At 45.9% G+C, this 26,312-nt stretch overlaps 1 protein-coding gene across 1 annotated transcript in view; it reads right to left on the minus strand.

The window, feature by feature from the left end:
• Positions 1–13,555: 13,555 nt before the first annotated feature.
• LOC142571060 (uncharacterized) overlaps positions 13,556–26,312 on the minus strand; it is a 79,461-nt gene continuing 66,704 nt past the window's right edge. Inside the window, exons 7-8 of the mRNA XM_075679357.1 lie at positions 17,706–17,826; positions 13,556–14,913 (exon numbers count right to left, since the gene is read on the minus strand). Coding sequence (XP_075535472.1) covers positions 14,559–14,913; positions 17,706–17,826 — 476 coding nt within the window. The 3' untranslated portion in view covers positions 13,556–14,558. The remainder of the gene's footprint in view (positions 14,914–17,705; positions 17,827–26,312) is intronic.

The following is a 26,312-nucleotide window of genomic DNA, read 5'->3' on the forward strand; positions in this document are numbered from 1 at the left end:
ATAGTGGTACTGTTATTAATTACGAGATAAAACTACTAATTGTTTTTGCATATATTCCTTACAATAAGCTTTGTTCTGCAACACGTTTAAACTCACGACTTGTGCCTGACTATCTGACGACACCCTCTGGCATAAAGTATAGTATATAGAAAGAATATTCGCAGCGAATTTTCACTCGAAATATGGACTTCGGGACATTAAATTAGATGGCGCGCTACGACAACGGCTGCTATAGCTGTCCAGACGTGCTTTTATTATTTTGGATATCTTCGTAGCATCGCTGAAAAATCAAACAATCGAGGGTTATTTCAAGCCCTTTCTGTTTCTTTTTTGTTCTTTGCGTCTTTCCTTGTTAGGCTCACGCTAACAAACGGTGGGCTTCGAAATATTATCTTGTTCTTTCGCACCATAATTTTGCAAGCGAAGCATTCCAGTATCACGCTGTCAATTCATTATACTGGCTTATTCAAGTTTCATTTGGTTACGATACTATACTGTCACGCCTACAAGAATTGTAGTGGTACTACAGTGACTGTTGGGCTTATTGGTAATGCAATGTGAACTTAGCGCTCATGGGAAATTTACAGGAAATGAACAGAGCCATGACGAAGCCCCTCAGTTACCAAGCTCAGCTCAACGTTCACGTTGCTATACAATACTTCACCCACAGACATTCATGCACTTAAGAGCGAAATCTTTCTTTTAATTCTTACGATGTGCTCTGCCATAAAGTGATCTACTGTTTCGTCATTGACAACTGTGGTTTAAAATGCTAGCACGAAATAACTGGTTGGAGTTCAAGTTACAGTGCATGGAGTGATTGTGACAGGAAGTAGGCCGTCAGCCACCTACATGCCCCAAGGAACATTTTTTTATTCTAGTCTACGCAACGTACCGACGAAAATGTTTGAACGACAAGCGTTTTATTTTTTATTTTCCTCGACTCCAACAGCCGCATAAGCGACCGGTTTAGCGCGCTCGAAGTGCAAAATACAAACACACACAAACGCGCGCGCGCGCACGCACGCACGCACGCGCACACACGCACACGCACACACGCACACACACGCATGCACGCGCACTCGCGTATTGCTTACAGTGTGCATTTATGTGTACACGTTCAGTAATTTCCTTAAAAATGCTATCGAGCCATGCAAATTAAGCTCGCATATGTCTAGGATCTTTGGCGTCTACCCTCTGAATAAGAAATTCTAGTCAGAAATTGTATGAATCGATCTATTCATTTCTTACCATGTGTTTAGTTTTGTGTTAAGGATGCACTGTTACATGAGAAACTCGAGGACGACCATATCTTTGTTTTGGACTTTGTTTGCCCAAAGGCATGTTTTTCAGGTAATATTCGTCATATGTGTCACTTTGAGCTGGTAATTTAGCATTAGAAATCGTCAATGTATTAAAAGCTCGACAATGCATTGCCCTCTAGTCTTGAAGCAGGCCGGGACAGGTAATCGTTGCGCTGTTACTTAGCGCGTGGCGAAAAGAAGAGACAGCGGAAGGGCAACTAAAGACATGTCGAGGAATGGAAAAGACGATCAAAGAAAAAGGGCGACACAACGCATGGAGGAAAGTAGAAAGGCGATAATGAACATTCTGTGGCACTAGGAGCAAACAAAACAAAAAAAAAAAACACTCACGACAGACCACAATAATGTGACTGACGGAACGCACTATAATGAGTAGAGCGCTCGCCATTATGGCATACGTTGTGACTTCTGCCGCTCAGTTGTGTAGCCGAAGTGAGGAATGAACATAATCTGAAATGATTCCACTTTGCTTTCGAGGTTGCCACCCGTTATGCGCGGACACCCTGATTACCATTCATGTACCCCAAAGAAGTTCCTCCGGGAATGTCTCCTTTTTTATTCATTAGTCTCGCACATGTATCGGCTGGTAGCTCTGCGCCTCGCATCGCTGGCAGTGCCAGCCATATCTCAGTAAAAATTGTCTATAGGTTTAAGAAAGGAACTGTCAGCAAACATCTACTTTTCATGTCTCAAGCGCAAAAGAAGCAGACCAATGTAGTTTGTATTGGCGTGCACACAACTCTCTTCTCTATCATCTAATGCTTTCATATGTATGTGTGTTTGGCTACGATTTTCGGATAGCGCGCTCTTCTGTAGCCAAGCTTCTCAAACTGCCGCACTTAAAAAACAACAAACCAGCGGCCCCTGTCCACTAAATATATAATTAACAGGGAAGCACTGTAACTCAAAAACGCAAGACATCTGGGCGGTTGGAGCATCAGCCACCTAATAATAGAAGTAAGAAAAACAACAAGGCACACTTTTCAATGGACATAGTTTGCGCTGCATGATGTCCCCAAATTGTTGCTCTCGATTATGCGCGACAGTCTCGGTGTCGTTGCAATGACTATTTTGTGAGCGTAAAAATAATCAATATAGGGATCTCGAAGACCATTTAGATCCAACTATGTAACCTAGGAACGTAAGCGAGAAAGGTAAAGCTAAATGCGCTCTAAGTCAACAGTAACAGTGTGCTGCGTAAATAGTTGAAGTCGCGGTATCGGAACTCGATAGCCTTGCATATCTAATAGGGACATTTAGCGGTGCTACGGAAAGTATGGTATACGGTACGGTAAGTGCGTATTAGCGTACTGGTCGAGGACTGCGCATGCGCGAACTTTACCGTACGGAATGGCTTTCCGTACGGCATACTAGACGGTAAGGAGTCCGTAAGGCTGGGCTGGCACCGTGGGTCGCGAGCCGAGCTGCACCAAGCCAACACAGTGAGAAGCTGATGTCGACCACAGAGTCCACGTCTCGCGTTCTTTTTTTACCATGATAATACCAGGGCAAGAGTAAAGTGACCAGACGTCCCGATTTAGGCGGGACAGTCCCGCTTTTGCAGCCATGGTCCCGGTGTCCCACTGAGGTACTTGTGGGAAGGCGTTTTGTCCCACTTTGGCTTTCCCGAACGAAGCGTTGGTTGATAAATAGCTCTCAGGATCATCTCCTTTGAAACATGGGCGGTGCGAGGAACGCGAGCAAGTTTATTTTTTTGTTTTTCTGCTTTCCAAATCGTGTGTTTTCGGAACGGCCTATAAAGATACCTTGCCTCCATCACTAGAGGCTTTATCAGCTCTATCCATCACAGTACGGCAGCACTGCCTGACCGTGGCCTCCCCAAACTCTCGTGTGCTTGCATGGCTGGCTCGATATTGGATAGGCCGGACAAGGCTTGCTTCCGTGCTAGCTCGGAGGCTTGCGTTGTCCAGCGAGCCGCAGCCATAGTCAAAGTCAACTGTCCCGATTTGTTGATAGCATGGTGGACGGCGCCTCGAAGTGACTTTGTCAACTTTGTTTTTGGGTTTTCGACTTGTTTCGTCGTGTTGGCGGCGACAATGCCCAAACGCAAGTGCAAATTCACGGAACAGCTGGGAAAAGAGTACCCCTTAATCAAGAAAACTAAGTCAGAGGCGGATGTGCGCTGTGATGCATGTGGGGCAGACTTTTCAGTCGCTCACGGTGGACGTTCGGATGTAGTAAAACACATCAGCTCTGTCAAGCACAAGCAGTGTGTGTCGGCGGCTGCTAGTTCCAGTGCAGTAACCTGGTTCTTCAGACAGGAACGTGCCGGGGAAAAGGAGCTCCAACTTGCTGCATCAGAGGGTGTATTCGCCTTCCACACAATCGCTCACAACCATAGTTTCCGATCAATGGACTGCACTTCAAAGCTTGTGCATAACTTGTTCAATGAAAAATTTCCTTGCGCTCGCACAAAGGCAGAAGCGATTGCTTTGAACGTGCTTGCCCCGTCTGCAGAGGAAGAATTGACGACAGACCTGCAGGAGGCTAAATTTATCTCAGTGTTCTGTGATGCTTCCAACCACAAGGATTTGAAGGTGCTCCCGATAACGGTGCGCTATTTCACCGCTGCTGCAGGAGTGCAGACGAAGCTCCTTGAGATTAACACCTTGCCAGGTGAGACTTCGGCAATGGTGAGCCAGTACATAATGGACGCACTCGAAGCCAAGCAAGTCACATCAAAGCTGGTTGCTTTCAGTGCCGACAACGCAAATTGCAACTTTGGTGGTGCTGCGCGAAACGGGAAGAACAATGTGTTCTCGAGATTGCAAGATTCTATGGATCACAAGATCCTCGGAATTGGCTGCGCTGCGTACATAGTGCACAACACCGTTCAGACTGCTGCCGATTGCCTACCATTGGATATTGAGGCCGTGATTATGAAAATCTACTCGTATTTTTACATTTACACGGTCAGGGTGGAGTCTTTCAAAGAGTTTTGTGATTTTGCATCAGTGGAGTACCAGCAGCTTCTGGGCTATAGCAAGACCAGGTGGTTGGCATTGATGCCAGCTGTTGAGAGGGTCCTAAAGCTCTATCCAGCTTTAAAGGCATATTTTTTGTCCATAGACAAGGGTCCGTCTCTCATCAAGTCGTTTTTCGAAGAGCCATGTGGAGAGCTGTGGCTCTATTTTCTGCATAGTCAAGCTGCTATGTTTGAAGCTACTGTACTCCAAATTGAAGGAGACACGAAGACAGCTGTGGAAGTATACAGTGCCTTAAGCCAGCTGCAGACCCAAGTGCAAGAAAGATTTGAGCATTCATTTCTGCCATCAAGTGTGCGCTCAAGGGCAACAGAGCTCGAAGAGAACAGGTTGTGAATACTGTGGTGAAGTTTTATGCAACTTGCGCGTCATACCTCGACCGATAGTGCCAGCAGTTTGATGAAGTCAGAAGCCTTCTATGGGTCTCGCTTGGGTCACCCCCATGCTGGGATGACGTGCAGGTAACTGTAGAACTCATAACTTCAGAGTTCAATCATGTCACTGTTGATGAGAATGCCATGTTTGATGAAATCAATAATGTTTCACATTATGTGCCCGCTGAAAAAATTAAGGAATGGAAGGCGCAGAAAATATCTGTTGGGGAACGCTGGGTGGAGATTCTCGGGCACTTCGAGAAGAATGATGTGCCTTCTGAGAACTTGATGACCGTGCTGGAATATTGCATGTGCCTGCCAGGTACAAATGCACCAGTGAAGAGGGTGTTTTATCTCATGAACAAGATATGGACCGCAGAGAAGACGAAGCTTAAAGTGGCGACACGAAAAGCCATGCTTGTGGTAAAGGTAAATGTACGCATGACGTGCGAAAAATACTTTGCGCACCTTTGCAAAAAGGAACATTTGCTAAAGAAAATACATTCCAGCCAGAAGTATTAAAGAAGGAGAAACTTTTCGCACGAGTTGATTTAGAAAAACGAAAATGGCTTTTGCGTGTTTGAAATAAAAATGTATGATTGAATGGTCTCTTCGTGCCTATCTACCTGCCTACCACCCCCCCCCCCCCGCGTCCCACTTTGGGTTCTATAGAATATGGTCACATTAGGCAAGAGGTTACGTTAAATCACCTTCTGCGGAGCGACAAAGTGACAAGTAAACAGTGGCATTAAAAAACCAGGTAGGTGGCGCCATCTAGTGATGCAGAGTTTACTTAGAAGGGACGCAGATATTTTATTGCAGTAACTAACTATATTCTACTTATCTGCTGGTGTAAATTGTCAGCAGCGGTACAATTTGCAAGAAACAAACCAAGGTTTCACGTGTTGCAGGACGAAGTGTCGCAAGATGTCGGTACCGGCCTTGTGACTGCCGTCTAAGTTTGCCGTAGCCGGGCGCTTCTGTAAAACATAATGCGCGTATGGACAAGCTAAAGCTTTCTAAAAGTATTCGTCAAAATGAATATTTCGCGCTCAGCACATAATTATTGGATTCTGCAAAGCCGCAATGTTAGCCGCTATCATCATTATCACATTACCGTACACATCGAGAGGCACACGCAGCTAAAACGTCTTCGGTCATCGCGGTATGTTAGTACGGAACGGTAATACCGTACACTATACCGCACTTACCGTATCGTAATGCGGCACTGCTAAAAGTCGCTATTAACTCTCGCCATGAAGCGGCTGTTATTATTTTTACGTTTTGTACCATAGTGCCTACCTGCACATAAATAGTCTGCTACATTGTTCTCTCCTGGTTGTTTACATTGGCTTCATTCGTGCTTGAGCAATGTGCCTTTCACATTCTTTATAACACGCGATTATTACGTATCTAAACCCTTGTTATAAGAACTACGCCCAAAACAGTAAGCCATCATTGGGAAATCTTGAGCGCTCTAACGTAAAGCTATCCCAAACTTTTCCATTTTAATTCTGAGAAAAGCCCTCCATGATGGCTGAAAACTTTTCTGCCCTCCCCCACTTCACTTATCTGTCATCCAACTTCACGAAAACTGCGAGAACGCCCCATCTAATATGAGATATGCACACTGATTAGGCGTGAGTAGACCGCACAAAAATATCATTTCTGATTCAACGCCTTTTTAGCCATTAGCCCACTCCTAATGGTCGAAAGTTTTCGGGCCTCTTTCACTTCGCCTGTCTGACACGTGACGTCACAAATCTGTCAAAACTCACTGAGTCGATGTGACGTGTACGCCTGAAAGATGCATTGTTTTGCTGAACAAAAATTAGTTTTTTTTGTCTGAAAGCCTGTACTACATCTGCAGGCTTGGAGTGACGCCTCACACCGGCGAAAGACACCGAGAGCGAGTGGGGCTATACTAATCCAGGTACAACCAAATTAGGAAGGCCCACTAGGCTTGGACAAAGACACTCCCTCGCCAGAACAGGATTTGGCTTCCCTGGTCCAGTATTCGGCCACAGCCTTCCTGATGTTATCTACAATTAACCAATGGCCTTCTCAGTCCCCAGCAGTTGCGGAGCACCTGAACTCTAACGCAGCACAGGGTGCTAAGAATCTCAGGGTCCCGACAGGACGCCAATGGAAACTGGCCCTTGCAGCGTTTAACACGCGAACCCTCTGGAGTGAGGCCAGCTTAGCAGTACTCTTTAAGGAATTATCAGGCATTGTTTGGGATACTATCGGCCTTAGTGAGATTAGAATAACTGGTGAGGCTTACACATTGCTAAATAACGGCCATGTCCTCGGCTATAGAGGTCTGCTTGATAAGAAGCAGTACGGGGTAGAATTACTAATCTATAAGGACATAGCGGGAACATTGACGAATTATATAGCATTAACAAGAGGGTAGCAGTAGTGGTAATCGAAGTTAATAATTGGTATAGATTAAAGATGGTACAAGCCTACGAGCCAACATCCAGTCACGACGACGATGAAGTAGATAAGTTCTATGAAGATGTTCAATTAGCGATGAGAAAAGTGCAAACCCGTTATACAGCAGTAATGGGTGACTTCAATCCAAAAGTTCGGAAAAAGCAGGTGGGTGAACAGGCAATTGTAAACTACGGTGTCGATTCTAGAAACGCTAGAGGAGAGATCCTGGTAGAATTCGCAGAAAGGAATAAGCTGAGAATAATGAACACCTCTTTCAGAAAACGTAGCAAAGGAAAGTGGACCTTTAAAAGCCCTAATGGTGAAACAAGAAAAGAAATAGCTTTCAGACTTTCTGCCGATTCCACCGTAATGGAGGATGTAGAAGTGATAGGTAGGGTAAAGTACAATGACATTAGGTTAGTGAGGGCTAGAATTCACCTCAATTTGAACAGAGAAATAGTAAAATTGGTCAAGAAAAAAAATTGGCAGTGGCTTAGCTCGGCTATGGCAGGATATACGTAGCGAAAGCTAATGCATAGCATGGTTAGCCTTGGTTAATCTTAATTGCAAGTTCAGGTTAGTCTGGTTGTCTAGCTATGTTGCGGCGTTTTTTCAGTCGTTCGGCGCACTGTTCGTCTGTTTCCTGGGCGATTCGTTTCCTCTTCATCTCTTTCCGATGTCGATTCCAGGCCTCCTCCTGCTTATCAGAATTTTCGCCGTCCATACTGCCGCCTCAAGTGTGGTTGCGGCACGCGCGAGCTCTCCTTTTCAATCCTCCGACATGTTATCAGGCATGCGAAGCAGCTGGCGAAGCGAGCGGAGGCAAGCGCAACGAGGAGGAACGCGGTGTGATGTCATACCAAACGGCGGCAGCGGAAAGGCGCGGCGCTGCGCAGCGGTGGAACACCTGTGGCTTGTGCTACTAGTGGCGCATGCGCAGTAGTGACTAGGGAGCGAGAGAGAGACTGAAATATTCGCGGCAAGGCGCGCGTTGTGACGTCTTGTGACGTCATGTGCCTCCTCAGAGAACCGCCACAACGAAATCACAAGTTCGCGGCCAGTAAAGTTTTCGCTTTAAAACAAGTCAACCTAGAGGCAATAAGGATAAAAGCAGACAAATTTAGGCTGCTACCTTGCAAACAAATATGCAGCCTTAGAACAGAGAGATGATGATGACATAGAGGTAATGAATGAAACCGTAACGAAGCTTGTTTCAGAAGCGCCAATTGAACTGGGAGGCAAGGCAGCAAGGTAACCTGGAGGCAAGCTCTCCCAAGTAACAAAGGAACTAATAAAGAAACGGTAAAGAATGAAAGTGTTCTACTCAAGAGATAAAATGGAATTCGCTGAACTGTCAAAACTGATCAACAAAGCAAAAATAAGTGATTTGATATTATATTGTTACGTGCGAAGGAGACCGTTTTTAACCCTTACGGATGAAGGGGACCGTTTACTTTAGGTCGCGATCGAAGGTGAGCGCAAGAGCGGCCAGCTGGTTAATCAACTCAGCGTCGTTCCCTTCTTCCTTCCTCCACTCGGGACCACAAGCACGTTCACTGGTCTTCGTTTTCTTCATGCGTAACAGTCCCCTCGTCACAGACGAAGCCCGCCGGGTGAGTTAATCCATTGGCCTGGACGTGAACAATTTCAAGCGGGCGACATGGACCACTTGTGTCTTGGCAGCTCTTCTACCACTCGCCGTGAGGCGAGCTATGTTATACGTTACTTCCGTGAGTCTGTTAAGAATAACAAATGGTCCATCATAGGTGGTCAAAAGCTTTTGGCATAACCCGCGTTTCCGTACTGGAGTCCACAGCCAAACTAAATCACCAGGGCGATAGGTTACCGGACGGTGGCGAATGTCGTAGCGTTCTTTTGATCTGTCCTGCGATGCCAAAGTGCGCAAACGAGCAATACGATGAGCTTCTTCGGCAAGGCAGAGAGTCTCGGCGACAGTGGGATTTTCATGACTACAGAAAGGGAAAACAGTGTCGATTGTGTACCGGGGTGGCCGTGCGTACAGCAGGAAGAAAGGGCTATAGCCGGTAGTCTCGTGCTTGGCGGTGTTGAACGCGTACGTGATAAAAGGCAGTACGTCATCCCAGTTCTTGTGGTCGGATGAAACATACATGGATAGCATGTTTACAATTGTGCGGTTGGTGCGCTCCGTAAGCCCATTCGTTTGTGGATGGTATGGTGTCGAGTGACGCAAGTGGGATCCACACAAACGAAGCAGCTCCTCTACGACATCCGCTGTGAATTGTCGTCCACGGTCGCTGATGATCACGCGAGGCGGACCATGTCGCAGGATCACATACTGCAGCAGGAATGTTGAAACGTCAGTGGCAGTTGCGGAGGGCACGGCCCCTGTCTCGCAGTAGCGCGTGAGGTAGTCGACGTAAACAACTATCCAACAATTTCCCTTGGCTGATTTTGGAAATGGACCTACGAAGTCAATGCCCACTTGTTGGAAAGGCGTGCTTGGAGGCGGGATCGGCTGCAGGAGACCAGCTGGAGCAGTAGATGGCCGTTTGTGGCGCTGACACTGCAAGCAACTGGCCACATACGTCTCAACAGACTGTCGCATTCCAGGCCAATAAAAGCGCTCCTGAATCCGGTAGAGCGTCCTCGCCGAACCTAAATGGCCAGACGTAGGGTCATCGTGCATAGCACTCAGAATCGCTCTGCGAAGGCTCTCCGGTACCACTAGGAGGAAACGTGCGCCAGTGCTGGAAAAGTTCTTCTTATACAGGAGTCCATCACGTACACAGAAATGGTTTGCTGTCGTCGAGGCGAAGAGCGGTGTTAATTTATCGTCTTTTCGCTGTTCGGCTTTGAAGCAGTCGAAGTCTGGAAAACGCTGCGACACAGAAGCCACGAGGTGATCGAAGTCGTCGGCGTCACATTCCGTGATGCTAAGTGGCATACGCGAGAGGCAGTCCGCGTCAGCGTGTCGTCGACCGCTCTTGTAAGATACGGTGAAGCTGTATTCTTGCAGTCGGAGCGCCCAGCGCGCAAGACGGCCACAAGGGTCACGAAGATTCACAAGCCAACACAATGAGTGGTGGTCGGTGACCACTGTAAAGGGGCGCCCATACAGGTAAGAACGAAACCGCTGAACCGCAAATATTACCGCGAGGCATTCTTGTTCCGTGACAGTGTAATTCTGCTCGGGCCTACTTAATGAGCGGCTTGCATATGCGATCACGTGTTCGCGGTCACCGTAGCGTTGAACTAGGACGGCACCAATACCTATGCCACTGGCATCCATATGGAGTTCCGTCGGAGCTGAAGGACTGAAGTGTTGAAGAACCGGTCGTGACGTCAGCAGAAACTTCAACTGAAGAAAAGAAGAGTCGCACTCCGGAGTCCACTCAAAGGGGGTGTCCTTTCGTAGCAGGCATGTCAGTGGATACGCGACGTCGGCGAATTTAGGAATAAATCGGCGGAAATAGGAACAAAGCCCCAGAAAACTACGGAGCTCCTTGATAGAGCGCGGTGCAATGAACGCTTCAACGGCTGCTGTTTTCTGGGGATCAGGGCGGATGCCATCCTTGTCGACGAGGTGCCCAAGCACAAGAGTTTGGCGTTCACCGAAGTGGCATTTCTTAGGGTTTAAAACTAGACCAGCGTTTCTGATGCAGTTCAGGACAATATCCAGGCGCGAGTTGTGTTCACTGAAGGTGCGGCCAAAGATGACGACGTCGTCGAGGTAGCACATGCAGATGTTCCACTTCAAGCCGCGCAGAACAGTGTCCATAAATCTCTCGAAAGTTGCCGGAGCGTTGCAGAATCCAAATGGCATCACATTAAATTCGAAGAGGCAGTCTTCTCCTTGTCGTCAGGATGCATCGGAATTTGCCAATAGCCAGATCGTAAATCTACTGAGGAAAAGTAAGAGGCGGAATGAAGGCAGTCTATTGCGTCATCAATACGTGGAAGTGGGTACACGTCCTTTTTTGTTATAGCATTCAAACGGCGATAGTCGACGCAAAATCTCCAAGGTCCATCTTTTTTTTTTAACAAGAATCACTGGAGCTGCCCACGGACTCGCTGACTCTTGTACGACTCCCTTTTTCATCATGTCGTGCACTTGTTCGTTGATAATCTGGCGCTCTGATGGTGAAACACGATATGGCTTTTGTCTAATCGGATTTGCCGAACCCGTGTTGATGGTATGGCGCGTTCGAGACGCAGGGATCGCAGGCATTTTGTCTTCCTGCGCAAAGTCGAATACTGAAACGTGCTTCGAAAGCACACGCACTAACTTTCGGCGTTCACTCGTGCTGAGCGATTTATTTACCATCGACATAAGGGCTGTTTCCGAACTGTGGCCATCCGGTTCTTCCGGCACATCTGTAAGTTCAGCCACTGATAAGGACGCATGTTCCCTGGCGAAGGCTAATTTCATGCCGTCTGGTAGTATAACGGGCTCCTTAGAACAGTTTACTGTCCATAAGCCAGTGCGTCCGCCTTTGATTGACACCACACAATGCGGCACCAACACATCCTTCTTCAGACAGTTAAAGTGCATCGGTTCTACGGTAGTTTCGAAGCTGTCGGAATCGGCGCCGCAACAGACAACGGGAACGCAAACGGTAGATGACGCAGGTATGACCGTATCACCACAAACACACAGTGTAGTTTCGCGATCTACAGGGTTCTCCAGGAGTCCTGATGGAATCGCACCACTTATGAATACTTTCCCTGTGCGGCAGTCGACATTAGCACCACACTCCCGCAAGAAGTCCATGCCGAGAATAACATCATGGGTTGACCGAGGAATAATTACAAACTCTGTCGTAATAACATGGCCTCCCAAAAACACGTCAGCACTACACACCCCAATAGGTCGCAACGGCTCGCCACTCACTCCACAGAACTTTGAACCTTCGTCCTATTTAAACAAAACCTTTCGTCCTAACACGTGTTTAAAAGAGACACTCATAACAGAAATTGTTGAGCCTGTGTCCACCAGAGCCATCACAGGGACATTATCGACAAGAACGCGCACTTTGTTTTTCAGCATCAACACAGGAGGTATTTCTGTCAGTATCATGTCTCCAGCGACCTCACCTCCATCGGCCGCGCTAGCTAGTTTTCCGGTGACGAAGGGGACGTGGTGCGATGCCGCGGTGAGGGAGAACGGGGAGCACGACGTTGCGGTGGGGGTGTCAAACTCCTGTACCGCTCATGGCATGGTGCGTGCCTTACCCTCCTATTTGTGGCCCACATTTACGACGCCTCATGACACTTTGCTCCACCTTCTGTTCTTATCGACTCATCCGAGCTCGCAGCCCTGCCTTGTGCCACCTTCTGCGTCTGGACTCTTGACCGTTGCTGAAAAAAGCAAAACGGTTTTTCAACGAACTACCGGCGTTCCCGCGCATTCGTGACAATCCTTGAAGACAAAGCCACTTGAAATATCATTGCCGCAAGGTGTGCAGAGCAATTCGTTTCCGTGACAGAGAAGGGGGCACAATACTTGTTTCTGTTCCTGGCTGCCGCGTTTATCAAAATGACGCTGAAATAATGCAGTGTCAGAGAAAACAGGACAAGTTTATCGCAGATCTCCGTCATTGTGCTACTTCCATTAGCAATGAGTAAAAATGAAGGAAGAAAGGTGACACGCGGAGAGCGTTTGTGCGCGCCTGGAATTCTGGTTCACACCTTGTAGATTCTCATGTTACCTTTAGATCTGCCGTCGTCGAGCCAGCTATCCCTCTTTTCGGCTGCAATTGCTCGTTTACTTTTAATGGGGCAGAGCGTTTGTTTTATTGATGCTTGTGTGACTTACCTATCAGGGTATTTCGAACTTCTTGCGTTCTCATGAGACAGTTACGGCAATGTGTTACCATATCTTGCAGAACACGTAAGAACGTTACTCTGGCACAGCCTTCTGTTACTCTACCTTCTTCATTGGGCGGGTAAATGAAGGCTGCTAGAGTAAATGGGGACGTAACAGCGACTTCGCGGCAATTCATGATGAAGAAGAAGCACGAACCAGAATGTCCATTCAGAATGTCCCATTTCAACCTAATTGATGCTGCTTCGCTGCTAGTCCAGCCGTGGGCTGGAATATACTTTTTCGGAGCAATCACGTAGCTAAATCCGCAGTTTTCAGACTGTCTCCAGTTACGATTTATGTTTTGAAAACTGCTTGAAAAATTTTACCACTAGTACTGCCTGTGATTCAGAACTATTCAAAGTCGATATGGTATTTTCCCAATAATAGCTCCTACTTTTGAAGACACAGTTTACAACGGAAATCTTACTTATCCTTCAGCGGATTTTTCACTTCTTTTATTTTTTAGTGTTTTGTTTCTTGCGCCTGTTTCTTTTGTTGAGAAATGTACAGTAGATTTCTCAAAGAAAAAGCAGCTCTAGTTGCGATGCGGGCACAATCAGCAAATAATATTGGGATCCAAAGGACTCCACTTTTCTTTTTATTCATAACCACAAGAAAAAACCGCGCAATGAAGCCAGCTGAAGCGTAAAGGAAATGAAATGTTGTGGTAATCGAAATGTGAAAATGAAAAAAAAATGGTTCGCACTCTTCTCTTTTTATGGTTTCATTGTTCTTTTCATAAAATGTTGGTACAGCTGTGATTAGATGCTCACATAGAAGCCGTATTATGCGCAAGGAATGCGCAACGGCTCATTAGGATTCAAAGGCGTTGCACCAGTGAGGTCTTGGTAGGTGGGCGTTGTCGTCTGAATCACCACGAAAGGAAATACTTTCAAGAAATCGCACATATCTGTTTCTTGTTTTCATATGTGAAAGTATCGTATAAACATACAGCTAAGTATTTCACAGCTTCGCTGTGAAATATTTACTTTTATGTAATTTACCTAGGTGGTCGGGATTACTTGTGATGTGCTCACCCAAAGAACGCAAGCAGGAAAAAGGCTTCGTGGTTAATTTTCTGCTCAACAGAATGATTTTTTCTCGTCTATTCGAATTAAAACCCGATGCTAACATGTCTGTAGGTTATGTGCAAGTCGTACTTTACGAAGTTCCGGACGTATTTAACTTTCGAACAGCAATTTCGTAAAATAAGGCACTTGCGCTTGCAGGAATGGCTAGAATAACTTATGCTGCACTTCCGCCCACGTGCATGAGCACGTGACATATGTCGTTTGTGGTGGTGACGCTTGAGTAACATCATTTAACGTCAGTTAGGGTTGTGGTATTTGGCTAACGTCCCTAGCAGGTTCGCTGTATATCTACTTTCACAGGGTGGAATGGAGGCGGATTTTTTCAGACAGCCATTGCCTCCTGATATTTTTCGGAGAATACCAATTTTTGTTAGCAATGTTGTAGAAAGGAAGGGCAAAATTTACAAGTTTAGAAACGCTCCTAGCGTATTCTCTGTACAGGGAATTTTCCACGTGTATTTGGCGAAACACCGCTGCTATACTAGGAACTGTCTCGAAAGAAAGCAGATGGAGACGAAAGCAACGAGGGCAGACGCTATTTCCAGGGAAGTAGCTCCTGCTTGCAATTCTTCAGACGGCTTAGGCTTCGGAAAGCCGCTGTCTTTGGTTCCAGTAGCGACCGGCTGGCCTGCCATGTCGTCGTTGTTGTCGTGTAGCGGGCGTTGGTCTCTGCCGTTGGTGTCTGACCGGTTTAGAGCATTTACGCAGCGCATTCGGTCTAAGAAGGCCGCCAACACTTTGGTGGCTCCATACACGTCTGGCTTAAGCTGAGTGTCGTCGACAGAAGAGTAACTCTCTTTTAGGCAGCGAAGCATTCTGGATTTGACATCTCTGAAAAATATTACAATAATGACAAAACACAGTTAATAACCTTTTAAGCGTAAGCGGAATCAAAATGTAAGCGCACTTCAGCAGGGGGCGCAATGTTTAAGCGTTTCGAATGCTTTTATTCACAAAACCTGAACAAAATTCGCGCCAGCCAGTCGGGTGCTACACAAACAGGCTCAAATATTGTCGATGCCTTAATGTTTTGAATGGAAGGTGAAAGGGAAGGTTGCATCACTTTTGTTTGCAGCAGACCCCTTGTATTGCCTGCATTTCTCTACGAAAGCAAGTCCTGTTTTGTTTTCAAGCGCTTCTAAAAATCGCAGTACTTCACAAAAGCGAACAATGCCTATACGTCTCGCTGGATTGATACCTTCGCCTTCCATTTGGAAGTGGGGATCTCTGCAGATTTTTGCTGCAGTAGACACATCGCACATACTGTTGCGAATATTGTCCGGTATGGTTTTGTCCTAACACAACCACTTCTGGCCTCAAATAGCAAGGCACTGCGGTTTGCGTTATTGCATAGATATTCTTGCTGATTTATTTTTTGCGAAACTTGTAAATCAGCATAGTACTTGTGTCTATCCCTCGTATCCAATTTTCTGCTTCTGTTTCTCTCAACTTCCTTTTGATCACTCCCGGATGTCTATTACACTTTCAATCACTATGTGCTTGGTTCGTAACCTTCTTGATGGCTTCCTCCATTCCGTGTGTACGCTTTTGAGTTGCTAATATTGTCGAAGTATTCAAAGTGTCAAGCGCAATTTATTGATTTGCAGCAAACTGACATGCGCCGTCTTGTCTGGGGCATGGCACAACCAAACTGCTCGTTCGACAGCATAGCTACACGCATAGCTATTGCGTTCACCCATGTAGTGTGGCGGGCTCCCAGTGCTGTTCGCTGCTGTATGCGAAGCAAGAGGTTCGTGGCAACTCAGGCAATGAGCTAAGCTTCCTTCTTTGTTGGTGGTAGACATCAAAAAAAGATCTACGAACAAAATTAAATACGCATGCTAAACAGCGGCTAACAAAGACGACGCTCTCAGTTTCATTCCCCCACGTATTTTAGCGACGGTGCATAAAAAAACCTGCCACCACTCATAAAGAAAAGGAAAACCTTTTTTTTGTTCTTTTTCTGTTCAACACATCAGCTTCGTTGAAGCTTACTTCAAGGGTAACGCATTCTTCCGCACGAACACATGTTTGGTGAACGATGACGCCTGTGTATGCCCTCCACGCGTACAACTTTTCTTCCAGGTTTTGAAGTGAAGGTACTGTTGCTTTACATACAAAGCACATAAAGATTCTTACATGTTTTTATGACCCCCTTCCCCCAATTTACGTTGCTAAAGATACTTTCGGAAAGGGAATTGAAAATACCTCATTAATTGTTGTGGCACACATTTTACTATAAAGTCTAAAAAAAGGAAAAGAATTTAAGGCCATCTTCAGAAGACATTGCAATGATCATGACATTTTTATTATTAATTTGTGCAATAAAAGAGCGAGAAATAAAGCGATTTGACAGGTCATCATAAGCGGGCAGAAGGATTATTTCTTATGGCCTTTAGTTAATGAAAAGTCGCGAGGGCTCAGCAGGCTCCTTGAGAGCTGGATTTCTCACACAAGCAAAAAAAAAAGAGAGAATTCGTACAACGTCGGTGTACATCACTCAGCAAATTTTCACAGCAACTCACCATTGGCATATCGTTAGGCTAAGTTCTCACGATCTATTCTCTAGTTTTCGCCGCTTCCGTTCAGGGTTCTGCTGAATCGAATGTTCATTTGTTTTCGGTATTTGCCATTGGCATTTAAAACTAGCCATTTCCTTATTAACGGCTTGTAGTGAGTTGTCCGCTATAGATGGAGTGGGCATAACCGCGTGCTTGCAGGATTGCTCGTGGTATTACGGTGTGCGTCAACCAGCGCCTAAAAACACAGTCCTCAATACTTACAAATACCTGGAGCGGAAGAGCAGTGTCAGAACTAAGCAGAGAACATCCGCAACGCTCTTGTGAAAACGTGATACTTAAGGCAATGAACGACAGAAAGTAGCGCACGGAATACATAAACTACTGCCAGTCAAATTGCAGATTCTGTTTGTCTTCTGTTTTCACGGCGTATGTATGTGCGACCAGACTCTCAAGCTTTCTGTGCACACGCCCGGAGCGAAAATCCAGCCCGAGCCGAGCAACCACATGGCTCATTAGCAGTGCGCATTAGAATTATTAGCTTCGACGAACAAAATTACTACCGGAGCAACGAACGCAACAAACGTGTGGAATTATGGTGCAATGCAAGGTTGTTTTAAAGGCTTCAGTAAGAAATTAAAATGGTGAGACCAATTGCCAAGGTTACTTAGCTCAGGTTCGAAGCATGGTTTTAAGCGGAGGTCGCCGCGAAAAAAAAGAGGTTGGCAAAGGCTTCGGTTTAAAAGCAGTGGGATTCTTGAGAATGCCGTCTGGATGAATAACCCACGGTGTAAAAACCAGCGGGAGTGGCTTCATTGAAACGGGAGAGCGCAGTGAAGTTGACTTTACTCTAAACACTGAGCAATGAAGAAGACTATTGTGTTTTAGAGTCCTGAATAGTCACCCGACGGTGATCACCCATCCCCACAACATACATGCGCTTCAAAACTACACCCCAGAGAAGATGGTGGACGCGGCCATCTTTAGCTGTCTTTCCCTGCTTTCTCAGTCTTATCAGTGTAGTCTTTCATCCACTGAACTGATGACAACGGCCACGACGATCGTTTTTTAGGAAATTTCTCGGCAATAAACGATTTGCGTTACCTGCACTCCGTTTGGAGCCACGTTGTCGCGAAAAGGTAGTCCGTGATGTGCACCACATTGTCTTTTTTCGAGCACTTCACGAAGCGGTTTATGTCCCAGAACTTGTAACTCAGTAGCAAGTCTGCAAAATAAAGGCATGACAAAGACATTTCCTTACTTCAGAAAAACGGTTCTCGTCATCCATTGAGCCGGGTCCACAAGAAAAAGTTACCCACCGTAAGGTTGGCCCTGTAATACATGACCGGGCTCGCGAATAAGAAAACCACATTTTGGCGTATGCGTAGGGTTTGCTCGATTTTGTAACTAGAAGTGCTTATATGAACTGTCCTGCAGGAAAAATGGAGGAATCAATGACATTCCGCGCTTCCTTTGTATTTGTACATTATTTTATAGTGCACGACAGGAGGTCATTATAGTTGGTCTAACACAAGAAGGCAAAGATGCAGGGAAGATGTCACTAGTTCGTCGAGGAAGATTTTGCGACGCACATTAGTACACATGACACTAGGACACATGACGCACACTAGTGCACCAGAAATCTCAATTGGAATTTTCACTGATCACCAATAAAAGAAAGAAATACCTCCAAGTACACTCTCCCCCGAACCCTGACTTGGTGTCGAACCCCGAGGAAACCGAGTTCGACACCAACTTTCGGATAACTTGGGTAACTGAGTACGTGGCAATTTGTACAATGTCGCCTGATGTGCCACAATGTGCATGCAAGTTGTCTGCGCGTGCCTATAATACATCGCTGGAGGCGCAGTGAGATCTTTCGACATTGGATGCACGAATTTTCTCTACAATTTCGGCCAACCGTGACACTTCCGTGTAGGTGATATTCCCGCTATTAAAACGTGCCCATCGCCTGCCGGCTTAGTTTCACGGCAGCACCGTCGTGATATTGTTCGTGTTGGTTGGTGACCGAAAAAAAGTCTTCCATAATGATGTTCTTTGTATTACAGTGCTGCCGTGTCCACAATTTGTTCAGTGTATATGCTACTACTTTTTTCATTTCGGGCCCACTGTTGAGTTTCTCCAGAGATGCGGAGCAGAATTCAAGGACAATCTCCGAAGATATGGGCTGCAGTCGCTCCAGAATCGGAAGGAAATATTGTGTAAGCTTGCTGCAGTTCAAGAAAAGCAAGACTCATTTATTGCCAAAATCCTAGACATGCAGAACTGGCTTCTTGTAATTGATACTAAAGTAGAACGCTTAGACGAGTCTTGTACCAGGCTCGCAACTCTTGAAACAATTGTGCCTAGCCACAGTGTTGAAACATCGCCTGACTAAACATGTGGATGACATCGATAATCGTTCACGATGATATAACCTTATCCTTACAGGAATAGTAGAAGATCCAAATGAAAAGGATAAATGCTTGTAAGCAAAGCAATGCTGAAATCTTTAGCGCTACTCTAAAAGCCAATGTAACTTTTGTTTCAAGAATATGGTCCTGATAGAACCCTTGCAGTCATCCTCAGGATGGCAGACTACAGTGATGATATGGAAGTTGTGCAGAATACTTCAGAACTGAGGAATACGGGTTACACTATAAGTGAGGATTCCTCTAAAAAAAGTACATGGAATAAGAAAAAAGCTATGGTGCTCGGAAAGTGAGGAAAAGAAAGCAGGAGAGAAGGTGAAGTTTATTTTGATAAGTTGGAGGCAAACAGCATGCTGCGCAGTCGGCATGAACCGCGCGAGGAAAGGCGCAAGCTGGGAAGTTGTTCAGGAAGAAGTGACAATTGACGTGGGTCAGGTTAACATGTTGGCTTCAATATAATCAAAGTAAATGCGCGAAGTCCACTAAACAAAACACACGCAACGGAAGGTCTAGTTATTGATCGTGAACCCATTCTTTCTGTATTTACGGAAACTTGGATGCATAAAAATATTCCTGGTAACCAAATCGCGCCACCTGCTTACACGTAGGTTAGGCGGAATCGAGATGGAAGAGGCGGAGGCGTGGCTCTTCTGGTCAAGCGAAACATCTTTTTTTCACTTTAGAAGTGCTAGGTGGTATTGAGGCTGTGTGGATTAGAACAAAATTGAATAATCGCACTGTGTTCATTGAGGGGGGCGGTATATACAGGGCTCCGAGCTCTCCAGTAGAACATATCTTGCTACTAAGGCAATTGATGAAAAAGCACATGAAGGAGCAAGACAGCATACTTTTAGTAGGTGATTTTAATGTCTGGGCTATTCATTGGTACTCATCGGTGCTCGGAGACACAGTACTTCTTCTAAGTTGTTTTGGACCCAATGTTTTATGACAATATAACTCAGTTGTTGCACATTTGTGTGTGTGCAACAAGATGATCTCTACTTGGTCTCTTTTTTATTCTCCAGTGCTTTCACAACGAATATGAATGATTGCCTTGTGGAATTAGCTTTATCCGATCACAATAAGGGTATTTTGTCCTTGAACTTGTCATCGTACCCCTTGCACGCGAAACCAAGGATCGTTTGTTTAAGCTTCCCGGCTACTGATGATGTTTGTGTTTTAGAATACCTTCGAAGGTGGTTTTATAATTTCCTATCTATATATCAACCAAATAGTGACACTAACGATCTGTGGGACTTTTTGCAAAATTACGATTCATTGTATTAAGCGATATATCCCTAAGGGTTTCAAAAAGTAAAAAAAAATATTCTGCATTACAAGAAAAATAACCATGTCACATGGAGTATTAAAATGAAAAGGAAACCTTGTTCTAGAGATGCATGTGCACAAACAACACATCACTTCATAACATAACGCTAAACTTAACTCGTCTTCTCAAGCAATGCAAGGAGAGATTCTGCAGTGTAACACTGAAAAACTTCCTTCATCAAGCACCTAGTCAATTCTGGACACATGTAAGTCCTACAAGGAAACAACACAAAACTGATGATGAAAGAATTACCCAGGAATGTACGAAAAATTTCAATTCCATTCTTTCCTCCGTTTTCACAAAAGATGATTCTACATTTGTGTCTGTTAATGATGATGATGATGGAAAACTTTATTAATCCCTGTGTCAAGGGAAGGGCGCAACAGAATAGAGGGTTGGGGGAGGAACTACTTGAAGTAGGCCTCCTCTGTTCTCTCAGCCCACTCCAGGATGGCCTCCTGAAGGTCGGGCCTCGAGATGCGCAAGGCAACCTCCCACTGCTCCTCACGAGGTATTAATTGCTGGAGCGTTAATGAAAATTCTGGTCACGCGTCTGACCTTCTGATCAACGAGCAAGGCGTCCTAAAGCTTCTTCTGCTCATTAACAATACGAAATGCCCTGGCCGCGACAGGATCCGAACGACTTCCTATATAGTGTGCTCAGTGGGTCGCCAAATATCCTACCATGATCTTTCAATCTTCCGATATCCGGGGAACATTTTCCATAGCCTATAAACAAGCTAAAATAATTCTATTTTACAGAGGCGGGACGTAGGTAACTACAGGCTCATTTGTCTTGCAATCAACTGCTCTAACTGCTTGAGCATATAGTTTGTAATTATCTGTCAAATTCTCTGGAAACATACAATTTATTATCCCCAGTGAAACATGGTCTTCATAAGGGGTTGCCTAGAATAAGGCAGCTTGTACAGACAGTTCGCTATCTTTCGCAAACAATAAGCAGCCGAGGACAGATTGATCCAATTTTTTAAAAAATTCGCCAAATTATTCTAAACTTCAGTTAAAAATGAATGAAATATTTAGAAATGCAAATATTACCAAGTTGCTTACATTCTGCCTCCGCTATCGGGAGCAGCAGTATGTCGAAATAAATAAGATTAGATACAGGTTCAAACCGGTTTCATCTGGAGCCCCTCAAGGCAGTGTTTTCGGGCCTGTTTTATTTCTTATCTTTATTAATGATTTGCCTTTCGTCCATCCCGCTAAGATTGTTTGCAGACCTCTGCGTCATCTATAATCGGTTCTAATCTTCGTGTGACCAGTTAGAGCTCAACAACTATATATTTTTGTAACTCGTACATTCGTGTAATGAATGCCAAATGTCACTCAACCCAGTAAAACAGTATGTATGACTCTAAGAAAGAAGAAGGCGTCCCACAGGTATAAACATAGCATTGGTCCACACGAACTGCAAGAGAACATAATATATATATATATATATATATATATATATATATATACTTAATAATATTTAGCTCAGACTTGAGAAGCAACACGCACAATAATGAAATATGTAGACGGTCAAGTACAATTCTGTGGGGCCTCTGGCAAAGATTGTATAGCGAACCTCCTGAAGTGATAACCATGGCGTATAACAGAATAATACTGCCTAATATGGAATATGCAATGATTGTGTGGGACCCAAAAACTGTTACTAACCTCCATATATTGGACAGAGTTGAATGACTGGCTTCCATATTTATATTTAATAAACATTAACGCGTGCAACGTGTTACTGAACTATGCAGTCCTGCAAACCTTTCAGCTTTAGAACTAAGGACGAAGTTTGACCGATCAAATGTGATTATTCACAACCTCGTTAACATTAATTTACGAATTATGTCTAATTTAACGAGGTCAACGCTTCAGATACAGGCACAGTTTTTACACATAGCCGCCGGTTACGCGGAAAGATACATCCATAATAAAAAGGTAAAACAGAGAGACGCCAACCAAAAATTAAAAAGGTTTTTAAAAACTGCAAGACGTTTAGGCTTCCGTACGGAAGCCTTGTTCACAAAAAAGTGGCTCGACGAGGCGAGCTTGTGTCCGTTTCAGTGTTTATTATTTCGGACCAGTATTTTCAGGGGTCTTATTATTTGTCTATGTCGAAGTTCTTTTTCTGTTGCTGTGAGACGGTTGGCTAGCATATACGTTTTATGGTGTGCGTTTTTGTCCTTGAAGGTTTAGGGCTCAGGGGAACCCGTCTAGCGAAAAGACAATATTATTGCAATAAAAACTACAAAGCCTTAATAATGTAAAATATGGAAATGGGAGTCCAGCGCCTTGAAAGGGGTCCAAGCGCTACACGAGATACTCAAATGTCAGCCGGTAAAAAAGAAACAGCCATCCCACTGAACTTACCACTGCGGTATCCTTCTTGATTGCTCTTTTCTTTCTCTTCTTTCACTTGCGCCGTTCCTCGTTACCCCCGTTACACTCGTCACCCGCTGTCCCCTCCAGTTCACACAGGAGTAAGACACGAGTTCAGCTCAGGTTTAACGAGGGACGTAAAGTTTCATCCGGCTTACATGAGCACGCAAAGCGCGTTTGCGACGGTTGTCATCAAGTTCGGGAATCGCAGCTAAACAGAACATCACAGGACCCAGAGCTTCCACAACATGAAAAGCCGGGGTAACAATTTTTCGCAGTGCTAAGGCAAACGCAGTGCCCTTCAAACCAAGACTAAATTGCCCGGTTGGAAAGATTGAGCACGGCTTTGCTGAGAAAACGTCTTGAACTTTGCTTGGTGTAGCAGTATTGATAACCGAGCTCGGAGGCGAGCCCGGTGCAGGGTCTTGCTGGAGTCCACTTTCCCAGGGCGTTCTCGCCGAGACTTGTCGAAGCCAAAAGCGTGTTTTTGCGGTAATTTGGCGTCCTCCCGTAGAGCTAAAACGGCGTGGCTGAAACGGCCTGGCGCGAGTCACTTCCTGTTGGGACGTGTTTAGAGTGAAAACCGCAGTGACAACGTAGTGATCCCAGTCGTCGTTTGTGGGACGGATGTATAGGCAGAAATGATGTCTTTTGTGGCGCGGTGGCTGCGCTCGAGCTGAGGGGACGCTGCAGCGGGTAGTAGTCTGTGTTTGGACAAGAAAGTTTTGAAAGCATGCGACGTAAACAATGCGCCACTGTCGGAAATAAGCAACTTTGGGTTGCAATGCCGGAATATGAGGCACTCTTTAATTAAGTTCTTGACGTGAGCGGATGCAGAATCAGGGACGGCTCGAACTTCTACCCACTTAGTCAAGTAATCTATGGACACAATCATACATTTGTTGTCATGCTTGCTGTGGGGAATCGGGCCCATGGGATCAATGAGTGAGCGAATGAATAAAGTTTTATTGGGTCCAGTAAAGCGCGATAGAACGCGCCCCCGGCTAATCCCACGACGGGACTGACAGATCTAGCCTGCCAGCCCGATCGCGGGTGCGCTGGCCGGCCAGTATTCGGCCCTCAAAGACGGGACATCGCAGGAGCGCCTCCCACTCTTCCTAGGTGAACTTCCGGCTCAGCTACCCGCACTCCCAGAACACATGAGGCAAAGTAGCAACCTCACCACAGGCCACGCAAGAACAATTCGGTAAATCTCGGAATATATGCTGTTAAGGGACGCCGGATTTGGGTAGGAATTCGTTTGCAAGAGTCTGAGCGTAACCGCCTGCGGCCTGCTTAGCTTGAAGTGAGGCGGCGGGAAAACCCTTCTCTCTGAGAAAAAGAATTTAGTAAGTTCATTGTGCGTGATAGGAGCGTCTCTGTGTCTAGGGAGAGAGTCGCCCGATCCGAGGGAAGCGGGGTCGGTAAAGCCACGCGCACCCTCGTGGGCAGACTCGTTGAGGTTCAGAGGAACCCACTCAATGGCCCGACATGGACAGGGAACCAAAGGATGGAGTGTATGGAGGTGTCGCCGTGTTTGGCCCCTTTCAGAATTCCGGCCTTTCTGGAATGCCCTGACGGCCACTTTTGAATCGCTATACGCCCTTTCTCTCCGACCATGTGATCAATGCCGACGATATTGAACTGTTCTTTAGAAGGGGCTAATGGTTGTAAGGACGCAGGCTGTGGGTTTGTGACAACCTTAGGAGCTTGACAAATGGTGCAGGATGGCACGTAATGTTATACATCGGCGCGTATGCTAGCCTTAACGCGAACCAGAGTCTTCTGCTGACCTAAGTGGCCAGCAGAGGGGCCACCTTGGCAGACGAAAAGCATGGATGGTAGCGGGCCACAGGCACCACGCTTTTTGGTACGACTCACTTCCTGTACTTCGATGATAAATGATGCCATCTCGGACTGTATAAACTGATGAAAGTCTTTCGAGGCGATGCTTAGGTGTACTGGTATTACGAATACGGGGCCGGTGGATGTCGAAGGTTTCGTTATCCTTCGTTTGTGCAGCTCGCAGGTCTGGTACTGCAAATGTCACCACCGAGTAGTTCGTAAAGAGAGGATTGAGTGACAGGTAGTGGGCGTCTTGGTGACAAGAAACACTCCGATGAACGAACGTGAAGCTTAGTCTTGAAGGTTGAGGGCTCACCGGGCAAGTTTGCCATTTAGATTATTTTTAGGGGTCAGCGCACTGCAATGTTGTCAGTAACAATGGTAAAATGCTTGCTTCAAACATAAGGCAGAAACTACTCAAAGGCACAGGCTACCGCGAGGCATTCAATTGTGATGAGTGATACCAACTCTCTCGTTCACTGTGGCGGCGACTGGCATAGGCAACATGCTTCTCGTTCCCTTCGGAGTCGGACTGTAGAAGGCCAAGATCCAAGACCAAGACCGCTCGCGTCAGCGTAGGTGATGCAGGGACGCCTTCTTGATAGTGTGTGAGTGTCGATGGAGTCGTGAGGGTCACGTTAATTTTCTGGAAGGCCTATTTCTTGTTAGGGCCCAAGCACCACTCCTGATTTTTCTTCAGAAGTTCATTGAGGGGAGCAGCGCGAACGGCGAAGCCAGGGATGAAACGGCGAAACTAGGAAGCGAAGTCCCAGAAAACATTTAACTTGTTGGGCCGTTGCAGGAGGCGGAATTCTAGCTAAAGCTTGTAGCTTCGAAAGGTGAGGTTTGATGCCATAGGCGCGCGCAACATAACCCAAGTAGGAAACTTCTGGTTAGCTGATGGAGCACTTTGAATGCTTTATGCGGAGCCCGTTGGTGGCTGGAAGTCGCGGAAGCGTGAAAGATGATGTCTACCAAATACACGAACGCCATCGACCACTTCAAATGTCCAAGGACTGGATTGATTAGTTGCTGGAACATTGCAGCTGTATTAGAGAGCCCAAAAGTAAGGCGAGTAAAATGGTGCAGGTGGTCCGGTGGGATAAAAGCCGTCTTTGTTTTTCTCGGCTTCGTTTTCGTTAAGCCTGACCTGGTGTAGGTCTGGTGTAGTGCAATATCTCGCCCCGCGAAGGCGATCTAAGGCGTCATTGAGGTGTGGAATAAGCTATACAGCCGGCTTGGTAAGGCTGATCAGGCGGCAATAAAGTACGCAAAATCATGTAGTGCCGTCCTACTTTCTCATTAGAACTAGTGGGGACGACCAAGAAGGGAACGAGCATGATATGGTGCCATGGTGCAGCATTTTTCCAGTTGAATTATAATTGCAGAGCATTCAGAAGCAGAAATACGACGTGGGCTGTGTCGAATGGGTGCGTGGGAGCCAGTGTCGATTTTGGGATGTACAAGAGTTGTGCAGCGAAGTTCTGGCGGTGGTAACGCCAAGCGCCTTCGAGATTTCGCCGCCTATGCTTGTATATCGGACATCTCGGATGACGTTAGGTTTGGGCAGAAATGGAACACATTCTATTCGATGGAGGCATCACCACTCCCTGAAGCAGTATAGTGTTGCACATTTACGAGGACGGAGCAGGGCTTAAGCGTTGCGCCGGACGTTAACGCAGTTCCAGAGTGTAAGCGCAGCGAGCTATC

This window comes from Dermacentor variabilis, chromosome 2, assembly GCF_050947875.1.
Source record: "Dermacentor variabilis isolate Ectoservices chromosome 2, ASM5094787v1, whole genome shotgun sequence".
Classification (NCBI taxonomy): domain Eukaryota; kingdom Metazoa; phylum Arthropoda; class Arachnida; order Ixodida; family Ixodidae; genus Dermacentor; species Dermacentor variabilis.